The 12,731-nt window shown below is 36.6% G+C and overlaps 2 protein-coding genes and 1 long non-coding RNA gene across 7 annotated transcripts in view; 2 read left to right on the forward strand and 1 right to left on the reverse strand.

The window, feature by feature from the left end:
• Window positions 1-5,949: 5,949 nt before the first annotated feature.
• nvd (cholesterol 7-desaturase nvd) lies at window positions 5,950-11,136 on the forward strand. The gene is made up of 6 exons (XM_069125735.1): window positions 5,950-6,779; window positions 7,662-7,846; window positions 8,681-8,847; window positions 8,927-9,105; window positions 10,032-10,412; window positions 10,671-11,136. Exons 1-6 carry the CDS (start codon window positions 6,690-6,692, stop codon window positions 10,905-10,907), a joined length of 1,239 nt encoding a protein of 412 aa, XP_068981836.1. The 5' UTR covers window positions 5,950-6,689; the 3' UTR covers window positions 10,908-11,136.
• Window positions 11,137-12,576: 1,440 nt separating this feature from the next.
• LOC138186403 (uncharacterized) overlaps window positions 12,577-12,731 on the reverse strand; it is a 4,316-nt gene continuing 4,161 nt past the window's right edge. For all 5 annotated transcript variants that reach the window (XR_011174874.1, XR_011174875.1, XR_011174873.1 and 2 more), the window contains one exon: window positions 12,577-12,714. This is a non-coding gene — a long non-coding RNA (uncharacterized LOC138186403). The remainder of the gene's footprint in view (window positions 12,715-12,731) is intronic.
• cN-IIIB (cytosolic 5'-nucleotidase IIIB) overlaps window positions 12,651-12,731 on the forward strand; it is a 3,264-nt gene continuing 3,183 nt past the window's right edge. The window contains exon 1 of the mRNA XM_069126264.1: window positions 12,651-12,731. This exon is cut by the window's right edge and continues 70 nt beyond it. The gene's annotated coding sequence lies outside the window, so the exon portion shown is untranslated.

The raw sequence follows: 12,731 nt of genomic DNA on the forward strand, positions 1-12,731 counted from the left end.
TAATATATGAAATTTTGCAACAATATAGATCGAGTACAAATGATTTTTATGCACGTATACGTGTATATATGTCGCTCCAAATATATCGTGAAATTTAAAAATAATCCCGTTGAATCAAAAATTTCTTTGGCGCATAATTTGCATTTGCTTTATATTATATCAAAGATATATACAATCACGGTTCTAAGATCCAACATTTCAGACGATATACACGCAATAGCACGAGGCAACGTTTCCATAAATAAATTACATATATAATTAAAAATATATAGTTAGAACAGAATATACTCCTCGTATGGCACAAATAAGTTTCCTATTTAAAAGAAGAATTATATGAAAAAAGATCTTCTAATGCAATATAACTAAACGGTATTTTAAATAAGAAACGCGAAATAGAAAGGGGTAAAAATTACGCCGTGCACTTTTTCATTTGAATTGCACCAATTTTATGCGTTCGATCATCATCGTACGATCATCGTTGCAATCGAACATTTCTATCATCGATAAAGATATGAGAATAACATATCGGAATAAAAGACAGAGACACGGTTAATAAAAACCTAACGTTTCTTCCGATTTGCTGCACAATTGATTCGGATATAATTTCACTTTATCATTTAAAAATGTAACGTTACAAAGAATACTAGAAGAGGAAAAGAACGGACCGAAATAATTATTTAAAAACGACACGTATATTTATCTATCGTTCGTTACTTTGTTTCTCATCAATTTGTACCAAAATTACCAAATTTTATTTCCTTTCGTGTTTGATCTGGCTTTCGCTAACGCTCACAACATTCCAGGTCTCGAGGACCAGCTCGAAGATGGGATCATCGGATGGAGACATGCAAAAAGTTTAAAGAATAACCGAAATCGAAGAAATAGGAAGACTAAAATCAGACAGAACAAAAATGTCGTTAGATTTGGCAAAGAGGAAGGAGGAGGAAATGAAGAAAAACGGCTACTACTGTGAAAAATAGAAACACGAAAGGGCGCGTCAAACACTCTACAGGATCCAAAGCACAAAACCCCGATTGTTGAAGTTTCGTGAACGTTTGGAGAAGTACAACGTTTGGAAGAAAGTTCGATTTAAAGGAAAGAAGGGAAAAACGAATACACATCGGAAGATTGAACAAAATTTCATAGTCTGAAAATAGATATGAGAAATAGCATTGGTAAACGTTTTTTCCAACACATTTTCAAACTTATACATTTGAGAATCATTGTACCGAAAAACAAAATGAATAAACCGAAGAACGAAGAGGAGCTTTTGGAACTTTTTCAAACAAAAGCGAAAGTCCAAGAAGCAACGACGATCAGTTGTCAGACATAGTATAACGATAATAATTGCATCGATTGGCATTTCAGTTACATCGAAATTCTAAAATTTTAACAAAATCTCAAAGTTAATGAAACGTAGAAATTGACATAGCAGATAAAAGCTATATTTCGATTAAAGCTTTCGGATACCTCGTGAGTTAAAATTAAAAGTTATCAGCTGAAACTGCCAAAAAAAGAAAAGAACAAAAAAAAAAAGAAAAAAAGAAAGAAAGAACAAAAAAAGAAAAGAAGGAAGGAGATAATAGAAATTGATTTGTTATCATTTACTTTAGTCGTATTAGTATTCAGTTTAATTTCAAGATTAATCAATTTTTTAAAATTCTTCGCCTTTTCTGCACCGTTTTATAAGGCAAACAGAATGGACAAAATTCAGTTGGAAATTCAGAGATCGTTTTGACAATATAGAATCGAAATTCTTAACTTTCGGGATAGCAGGTGAAAATTAATTACTCAAAAAACGTACTACTTGACTTGAAAACGTGCAGCGTTGAACAGAAAATCGTAGAATCGACCGTAATAATATTTTTAATTTACTTGCGACTTGCTAAATGATAATAATGATAGAAATGTAAGAAAATTATTGTTCAGTTTTTAAATAATTGTTCTCGTTTTCTAGCCCGTTAAATAATTGGTTCGTTAAGTTTGTTCCTCGTTTATTTCTCAGTCATTGATTTTCAAACGACGTTACAAAAATTCCTAGTTCATTGTTAAAAAAAAAAAAAAATTTAACCGCGTTTCCCTTTGTTCTTGTTAAGTTTGTCGTTCTCTCTTATTTTCGTTAATGTTAACATGCCAGCTGTTGAGTTAATGTTAATCACCCGAGCTTGAAAAATCGAAGTTAACGTTTAACCGGGTTGTGTTTTTGTTTTATATTCGAAGGATTGGAAAAGAGGATTGGAGAGGGTATTTTAGGCTGAAAGTATTCCATGTTTACGCATAAGATATTAAGAGATAAATTGTGCGCAAGAATGGTCGATATTATCGTACTTTTCGCGTAGAATACTCACGTTTAAACGAAGTTTCACGTGGACATTCTGTTTTCTTTCGACGATTAAGTTAAAAAAAAATCTGTTTTCCCCATTGTTCGTTGTTTCGTAGAAAACAAATTTTTTTTGCCGTTGAATCGTCCTACAGACGAAGTTAACGATCGGGTGAAAAGAAAACGAATCGAGGAAAATCGGGAGAAAAGGAAAGAAGAAAGAGAAAAAAGAAGAATTAGAAAAAAACAGATGTTTACATTGTTTTCTTGTTTGTCCGTAAATATTTCTACTTTTGGTTCTTCACCTCTGTGCCTTGACTTTTACCTTGCGAGTGATCGATCGCGTTAATCCCGTGGTCGTGATACCATAAATCTCCGAACGAACGACTTACAATTATCGTAGTATACGAATATTATATTGCGCGATACGATACATAAATGAATTAATCGTCCGTTTAATTCATTTATCTATTTGTTTCGTAAATTACCGAATTGTAATTTTAAGATTAAGACCGTTGTATCGATACTCGTTTATTTAACTGTATTACTCGCCGATCAATTACCGAACGATCGAATGATAACGGTTCATTCGTTCGCTCGATCGTTGATTATCCGACCTTCCTGCGTGTCTTTTAATTGTAATCGTGTGTATTCGATAAAATATTAATCGAGAAAAAGAAACGTAGCCGGTGAAGCGTTTATAAATAACCATTTATAAATTCGTGTGCCGATTAATCGACATTGTAGTCGATACTTTTAAATAGCGTGTGTGTACGAGTGAATCTTTTTAACTCTACCATTGATCCAATTTTTCCATCTTGATGCGATTATGCCTGTGAACATTAATGAACAACGAGAGAAGAATTGACCATTAAGCGTGTACGAATTAAAAGATTTACGAATTAATGCGTATAATTAAATACCTTTGGCATTCTGTAAAGTATTTAATGTACCTATAAGCTCTGCATAAATAAAAAGCAAGTTACTTGCATCCCATTACACTAACTACTTTGTTCGATCTTCCACCATTCTTCTTCCTCCACCTTCTTCTACGATCTTGTTGCCTCGTTCTTTCTATCAAACGGTAAATGGTAATTCATCAAAGACGTATAAAATATTCAAGGTGGTGTGCTCGCCATAATTTCCACTGGACGAAACACATTATCACATAGGTCTCGTTTCTTTGGTTCTCTTTGTAAAAATGTGCTGGAAATTCGTCTACTCGTCGCCTTCTTTTAAAATCATCGACCAATCGATTTTAATTCTATCTATTCGTTTTCGTCGAATTTTCTTTCGTTATAAATATCTTTTTTTTCGTTAAAAAAATTGAGGCACAACTGTATATATCGACTCATTTATATTCATATTTCATATTTCATCGCTTACCTATAGGTCCATTCTTTTTTCTCTTTTTTCTTTTTCTTTTCTTTTTTTATTTCTATATATTTTTATATAACAGCAAAATAATAGTCAAGGACCGGAAGTGTGAAATGCGAAGTGACGTGAACTTATAAAATTATGACGGGAACAGATATATCTTATTCATCGATATTAAATAAGTTCTCAATTATTGTATTGTAGCAAACGTCGGATACTATTCATTTGAACAGTACAATAACAGAAAAAATAGTCCGAACAGTCCGAATTTATTCGCGATATTTACGTAAATGACTCAGCAGAATCGAAAGCTTGTTCGTGTTTCCCTTGGAAATAAACATCTAGGCAATTAACGACGTTACCCGATACACATATATAATATATTATAATAAATGATAATACATAAGAATTGCTATGTAGAGTTCTATATATAGTTCCCTTTTCTGTTCGGTACTTCTTACGAAACTATTAATATCGCTTATGTTATATGGTTTTCATAGCTTTTATTCGATAAACATAGGAATAACGTGATATTATTGTATCGTTAAATGAAACCGATACTTAACGGTACGATACTTTTATCTTGTGGTACTTTTTTCACAATCGTTCTGGGATAACTCTGGAATAACTCGTTTCCATGGAATTCTTATTATACGGATGCCGAGTGTGTCCCATTTGTGCCGAGTGATCCCAGTGTGTCTCTTCTATGAGAACGCCTGATAAAAACGTTTTCCTAAGAGTAACATTTCTTTGCCATAAAAATTCCACAAGGGGCAAGATATTTTCTCAAACGACAGAATTCTCAAGGAGCAGAATTTCTTTTTTAACAGAGAAATAACTGTTTATTTCGATGCCTATATTCCGATTATTTTCAGAGCACAGAACGTAATAATTATTTATCAACGCGTAATTTTTACTTGTCATTCGGTAAACATTTCTCTAGGATACTTTTTAACTGTGCGGTGTTCCACGAGCGGATATTTGTTTCTCCCGCTAGAAACAACTGTTTAAAGCAGTACTTGGTTGCGTTACATATAAATTCCCGCTGACCTTGAACTCTCTAGGATTTCAAACTTCGTACTTACCTAGATGTTCCGTGGCCCGGTTTAAAATTCAAACGACGTCTCTAAACTAAACATACGATATTATTCACGTTCGAAGGTAGAAAATGTTGCGTATCCCGACCGCGGAAGACTCGGAGCCGGTGATTTACCGAAAATCACGGTAACCATCGCATAAATCGATAGCCGATCGTAAGATCGTAAAGAAGGGAAGTAGTGGAAAAGAGCGGAGAAAATAAATGCGGAAAAGCGTAGGACTAAAGATAGAAACAGTCGGAAATCGATCGACAGCGTTGATAAAACGAAACCTGGGAAAGAAAAGACAAGGAGGGTAAGCAGAAACAGAACGATTCGCGATAGAAGAAAAGATATGCAACAAGGACTTGGAAATCGGTCGTGGCTGTACATAATTCTAAGCGGAAAAATGTGGTAACCGATGTGATCGGCTCGATCGACATTCGCTGAAAAGGCCAGGTATACGATTTCTCACTGACAAATATTCCTCGACATTTGAATAGCCACGATGCGTTATGTATTACATTTCATAAGCGCCATTGCTATATAGCTTGTATCGTAAAACGAAACACGTTACAATTTAATAATCGATTACAAATGATAAAAAACGATCTCGTTGAATATATTTTCTTCTATTACAATGTACGTACTTGTTCGAAGAAACGCGAACGTACGTAACAGGAAATTAGGAGAACGAAATCCAACGAATAAGCGGTATTTTCGGACGGATCCTAAAAAAAAAAAAAAAAAAAAAAAAAAAAACATAGATAGCGAGGTGCAATTAGTTTGTCGATATTTTTACGGAAGATCGATCGTTCATGGTTAAAATAAACTTTTCCGGCAGAAAGATATTCTATTCGAGTGAAAATGGAAGATGTGACCGACGAAAGGTCGATGGGTCCTCCGCAATAGACACTGTCGGAGACGTTCGTACACCTCGGAAAGGTATAAAAGGCTCTGTCTAAGGACGAAGTGGCTCAGTCGTTCGAAAAACGATCGAGGGTTCGGAATCCGTCTGTCCGGTAGACCCTCCTGCGCGCCTCTTCGCTTTTTCCAATTCTATCAAACTATCGTCCCCTTCGTTCTAACTACTACACTTGCAGATCGGACGATAACCATTCGCATTAGACGTCGAGTTAGTTAAACCTGATATGGAATCGTACTACGAGCACATTGTACGAAACGAGAAGAGTTAAGAGGCCGTTAACGAGAGGGACGCGCGTGACAAAGAAGAAAATAGAAGAGGAGGATAAGTTCGCGTGACTAACAAGTATCGAGAGTATAAGAAATAACGAAAAAGAGGAGAGATCGAGTGAACTGGAATCGACAGAGGTGATATCTCGTTCCTATCGGTTTTTCTCCCTTTTCCTCTTTTTTCTTTTCGTTCTGCGATCAAATTTGAGAACGGCTCGAGATCGACGAGCGGCCAAAGAATTACGAATGCAGGAGCGGTGGCTCGAAAACATAACAAAGTTCGAAAGACAAGTGTACGGAACAGGTGTAGAAAAATATTAAAAGAAGGGGGAGGGGGGAAAGGAGAAAAAATAAGAGCAACGCGACGAAGAGCGGGATTAGTGGAAGAGGAAGAAAAGAAAGAAGGGAGAAAAGAGCAAGAGCAAGAGGGAGGAGAAAGGAAGGAAGGAAGGAAGGAAGAGAGAGTGGTGAGGAGCGAAAGAAGAGAAAGAAGAGGAAAACGAGGTGCTGAGAAAGAAGGCCAGAGGAGAGGAAAAAGGAAGGAAGGAAAAAGAGAAGAGGCCGAGTGGCAGCGGAGAAGGAAAGGAGAAAAGAAAGAGAGAAAGAGGAGAAGCGCGAGCAAGGAGAATAAGAGAGGTGGTTCCGAAGGTGTTCCAGAGGGACAAGTTTTTAGAGTGCACTTGCTTTTCTTCGTTCGGGGGCAGAGGGTGAAGAAGACAACGATGGCCGGATGGTGGAGCCTCGGTGGTGCTTTTCTTCTGCTTTTTGGTATTCTCCTTGCTTCCTATTTGTACAAGATCAACTGGATCAAGGTGAGTCCTCTTCGATACCATTGCCCGGTTTACCTACTTATATCGCATCTTTTACTCTGCTTCTCGCCAAACCGATCGATATTTTCCGTTTGTAAAAGAGATTCGAGTTAAATTATCGAAATAAAATATTATTAATTACGTCGAATTATGTCGAATTGAAATGAAATAACGACGAGCTGCCGGCAAAATTCTATTCTATAAAAGAATGTGAAAAAGTGAAAAAAAAAGGAGAGAGAGAGAGAGAACTACGTTGGATTTCCATGAAATTTCCATGAAATTTCGATCGAGACTGAATCGACGTTTTAAAGTCGCTAAGTATTATCGTTAAGTATTATCTACGCATCAAAGGCTAATAACGTTACTTATATAAGTAAAATACGGCGAAACGTTAACGTCTATATTAATTCCTCGAAAACGTGAAAGTGGAAAAGAAGATTTACTAAACGCTCGTCGACGCTCGCACTCTTTTTGTATTTCTATTAGCCGAATCCATACACTTTTAACGCAAACGACACACACGGGTGCGTGCAGAAGGCAGCACGATGACATTATGTTTACAAACGAAGAAGCAGATTTCTTTTTACGCGTGACGCCAGAAGAATATCCTTTTTCTTCGTATCAGCGATTCTTTCTATCCGCAAAAAGAAAACGTGATACGCTTCCATGTTTTGCGCGTCATAATCCTAAGTTTTGCGAACGATGATTTTATTGATATTACTATCTCGCTCTATGAAAAATTTCATTACCACTTTGTTGAAAACAATAAAAACCGTTATCCGTTATCAAAGATACCTGTTTCACCGTTGTTTCCATTCGTTTCGTGTATTATTAATATTTTATTAACAAAATTACTCCACAGACAATTGGCTCTGCTCTTTTCAGGACCTAAGATTCGAAGGTGACAACAAAAGAGTTTTAGCGAATTACTTGGAATCGAAAAAGCGTAAATTGGGTAAGCTTCCTCCAGTTTACCCGAACGGGTGGTTTGCCCTGTTAGAGAGTTCTCAATTGGACAAGGGTCAAGTAAAACACGTAGCTGCTCTCGGACAGAATTTTGCCGTCTTCAGGTATTTTGACCATAATATATTCGGTAGAAATTAGTACGTAAAATTAATTTATATAAATATTACGATAGATGTAAGAAATTGTTAAAAGCGCCGTTTTTCGCTTTTTCGTCGATATTTATATATGCATGGGAAAGTAAAGGGAAAACATGGTACGACAAAAGTATCGTGCTAAGGTAAGTGGAAAAATGTCGTGGAGCGAGGATTTCCGATAAAAGTTTTGATTCGTTCGAGAAAATCGCGAAAATCGCGAAAATCGCGAAAATATGAAGTTTCGTCGAGTACGTGTGCACTTGAGAGGCAACGAGAGTCGATTGGACGGGTTTCTTCGCACTTAGCCGCTATGAAGTTCTATGCAGTACGCGTGCACTCGAGAGGTAACGAGAGTGAGTCTCGGTTGAACGGGTTTCGTCGCACTTGGGTGAAGTACCGTCAAGTACGTGCGCACTTGACACAGGTAACGAGACTCGGACGGATGAAATTCGATAGCCCATTTCCTCGAAAGCGGAAAAAATTGCGTCAAAAATTCTCGTTTTATATCTTCAACCTCCTTTTCACGGGAAATCACAGCCTTTCGGCTTATTTCGAACCACCGAACACAGACCTAGATACCCAAGTGCGAGGAAACTCGCCGACTCTCGGCCACAAGCGTACACGATTCTCTCGAAAACGAAGCTTCGTATGAAAGATTGCCTACCCTACCTCCACCAGTTTTCCAACTCAACTTTGCACCACGGATCAACCCCTTTCAGCTTGTACCACGATCTCCGGCACACCCTCTATGTCTACTGTGTGTATAGTTAATATTGACGTTTAACAATTTGTACACGTTTAAAGAACAGATAATGGGACGGTGAGAATTTTAGACGCTTATTGCCCTCATCTGGGTGCAAATATGGCAGAGGGTGGCCGTGTAAAGGGCGATTGCTTGGAATGTCCTTTTCATGGTTGGCTATTTCGCGGTTCCGACGGACAATGCGATTACATCCCCTATGCTGACAAAGGTAACCCCCCGATTTACCACCTCGATTTCGATCGTCCATTATAATCGTCGTTTAGTCGTTATAGTCGTCGTCGTTTTAGTGCCACATATTGCCAGAACGAAGACTTGGAAAAGTTGCGAAGCTAACGAAATCATCTTCGTTTGGCACCACGCCGAGGGATTGGAACCACACTGGCAGCCGCAAACAATCAGTCACGTTTTAAACCGGACATGGCGTTATCAAGGTCGAAACGAGTTTCTTATCAATTGTCATATACAGGTCAGTTCGATCAGTTTGCGTGCAATTTCTTTGTCCTTTCCTTTTCACTTTTCATTTTGTACAAGTTGTTCATCCATCTTGCGATAAAACGAACGGACGCAGATAAACACTCGGATCTTGCTTTTTGCTTCGAAGAGGTTTAGCTCCACTTGAATAATTTGCACATGCTTCTGCGAGAAAATATCTAAATATCAGTTGTGTCTCTATAACATTTAGAGATAATAGATAAATAAGGATAATCGGGGTAATTCGATCGATCATGGAAACTAAAATCAAGGAAACCAAGTAGCCATTAACCTTTAGATCGACGGCGATCTCTCAGTATCCTTCTCTTTTCTTTTTCCTTTTTTTAGATATCTGTTAAGTAAAGCTGATGGATATTTGAAATAGGAAATGGATCTTGGACTCCTTGATTGCAGCCTCCATGACGAATCCTAAGAATCGTTGCTTCGGGTTTGCACAGGTAAAGAACTCGTAACTATGTATCATCGCTAGACTGTGGATTTTTAAGCGTTTACAGGAAATTTAAGAGTGCAAAAAATGCACACAATGCGCCCATATATATCCAGAGTATAAAAGTAATAAGGTCCGGTAGACGAAACAAATTTTCGCTCGAGCTCTATTTCTCTAGTTGTGTTTAGAAAAATAGGAATTCGCATAGACGGGCGCAGCCTGATCCCCGAGCTAAAGCGGAATTAATACAAGCCATAAGAAGAAGATCATTTTTACATTGATACGACTGCTTGCAAATAATATTTAAGTAGACGGAACTTATGAAAGGAGAATGTGTTAATCCTGTGTTAAATCCTATTAACCTTAGAATCTGACGTGACAAAATATCCATTAGAAGGTATCCATTAGAAGGAATTCTGATGGAAAAAGAAAAACCTATAACGTTATGATACAAATATCACAATTTTTTATAGGAAGTTGCGGAGAATGGTGCCGATTCGGCACACCTCAGCGCGGTGCACGGACCAGCGATATTTGCAAAAATTGCACGTATCTTTTCTGCTTTCGCTCGTCATTCGTGGACGAACGTTAATTGGGCACCGCATAATTCCTTCTTAGAATCTCAAAACTCGAACGGAACCGAGCCAGAGAAACAGGATGGTGAAAATTTAAGGCACAGAGCATACATGACTTTACGGCACAGACTGATTCTGTTCGAAAAGTTCCAAGTTCTACCGTTGGACGTAAACGTTCAGCAAATCGGCCCAGGATACGTTGAACTCATGATGCACAGCTCTCTAGGATCCATGTGTATTTTCCAAACGGTGACACCGATGGAACCCCTCTTACAAAAGGTTCTAATTTTAATTAAAGCTTCGAGTATACATTTAACACCGTCAAATCTAGCCATTTGCTTCTCCTTGTAATATACAATTCGTACAAGAAATAACATTCTCTTAAAAGAGGATGGTAACGAACTTATTTTCTAGAAGAAAAAGAAACAGAAAAAAAATGAATTTCGATAGTAGATAGTTGGTAGTTGCCGGTAACCATTGTTCTTTGTAATACGACAACTGTACCGTCTTCTTTCTAATTGTTATTTGTATCATCAGGTGACTCACGTACTATACTGTCCACCATTGCTTGGTCCATACGCTAGTATGTTATTCCTAGGAGAGTGTTTAATGTTCGAAAGAGACGTAGCCATTTGGAATCGAAAGAAGTTCGAGAAACGACCGCTCCTGGTCAAAGAGGATAAAAGTATAATTGCTTATCGCAGGTGGTACGCCCAATTTTATTCGGAGCACAGTCCAAGTTATCATTCCGCTATCAAATCTTTACAATGGTAGCTTTCCTAATACCTTTCCTCTTATAAAACATTTTCACATCTTTGATAACGCCCGCTAAATTTCATATCTCTGACAATTGTAAGAACGATAATATTAGCGATTATATTAAATAAATACATTTTAGTGTAATAAGATATCTATATATAAACATTGATTTTATTCGTATAACGTTAAAAATATCTTAAGAATAATTGCAAAGTATAATGTATTTAATCTAAGAAAATCAAATATACGAATGATTATATTATTATTATCATCATCATATCTATATACTAGATAAATATTCTCCTTCATAAAGAACGAATCAATTTTCATACCTGTATTCATCACCTTTCCATAAGAATTATTCGAGTAGAACTATTGTAATAAGTAGACTGCGGATATTTATGCAAATTCCTACTTTTAGGAATATGATTAGAAAACAAAAAACAAAAAAAAATGGAATTTAAGTTAAATATTGTTTTACCTTAAATTAAGTATTACGAAACAGGTAATACTTTCGATATTTTATATATTCTTATCGCGTTATTGTATTCTACGCATTTCTATGCATTTCAGACGACCCATAAGTAATACGCAGTATTTTACTAATAAATAGTTTACTAATAAATACCGATCAAGAAATTAGACGAATTTACGTCATTTACAAAAGAACACACCCAAGTTTTCAATCCCTTTGTCCAATTCTTTAAGTTTCAATTCAAACCTCGTTTTTACATTACTACATTATTATATAGCTAATTACAATTATTTGTTACAAATCGATATAGAGATTTAACGTTTTTCCTTCGTTCCGCAATTGTATTCATCGTCGTTTCTTCGTCGTATCCGCTCCATAAATCGAATAAGAGGACTACACTATCCGACGTTTAACGGACTGAGAAATACACTTCCAAACCATGCCCTTAAAAGTTCTTTATTCAATTTTCCTCACATAAATGCTACATCGATGATACTAGACACTTTGAATAATTTGCTGCGCACGCGGTCCTACCTGTCCACTTGCTTCTTTCGCTACTACAAATAAAGGAGGTAGCAATTTACCATTTTCTGATCTTCCTGTCTAAACTGTATAGCTGTGCGTAATTGCCAATGTTGACTTTCCCAAGGAATACCACTATTGCGAACATAATACTCGATCATTGACATCGATCGTTTATTTAGAGTTTGCTTACAAACAAGAATCAGTGTCTAGCAATGAAAGAAACTCTTCACACAGTTATCACATATATATATACGAACAAGGAACAACTTGAGTACTCCGCGTTCCACATCGAGCGTGAAAATTTCAAATATATAAATTCCTAATTTATCCTAATTGTAGTTTGTGCATATAGGCGTAGTATTTATAAACAAACATTCAAGAGGACTTCTTAACATTTACCTGGAATAACTAAACACGCTATTTTTTTTAACATATTATTTAAAAAAATGGATTCTTTTGTAAAATAATGTATATCGTCTAATTCGTCATTGAGAAATACTAATTTCATCGATTTACGCAATCGCTCGATCTGCAGTAGTTTCCGAGATATTCGACAAAACAGATATTACAGCACAAAATTTGCAGACGGTTTTCACTTCTTTAATATGGACAAATATTTTTATAAGAATCACATCATCTATGAATTTCATCAAGATCGATGATCGACACTTCTCTATGTTCCCCTGTTAGACTTAGATCGATCGTTTAAAAGTTCCCACAGTTAGCCCAGGCTCAATGAAGGAAAATAAGATCACGTGATAGATACACGGGTCACGTGCCGTAGCTGATTGGTTAATTGGATGCGTGGCGGTTCTTCGACGCCTGAAAAACAGTTAGCT

Source organism: Bombus flavifrons, chromosome 13, assembly GCF_040668555.2.
Source record: "Bombus flavifrons isolate JBK064 chromosome 13, iyBomFlav1_principal, whole genome shotgun sequence".
NCBI classification, from domain to species: domain Eukaryota; kingdom Metazoa; phylum Arthropoda; class Insecta; order Hymenoptera; family Apidae; genus Bombus; species Bombus flavifrons.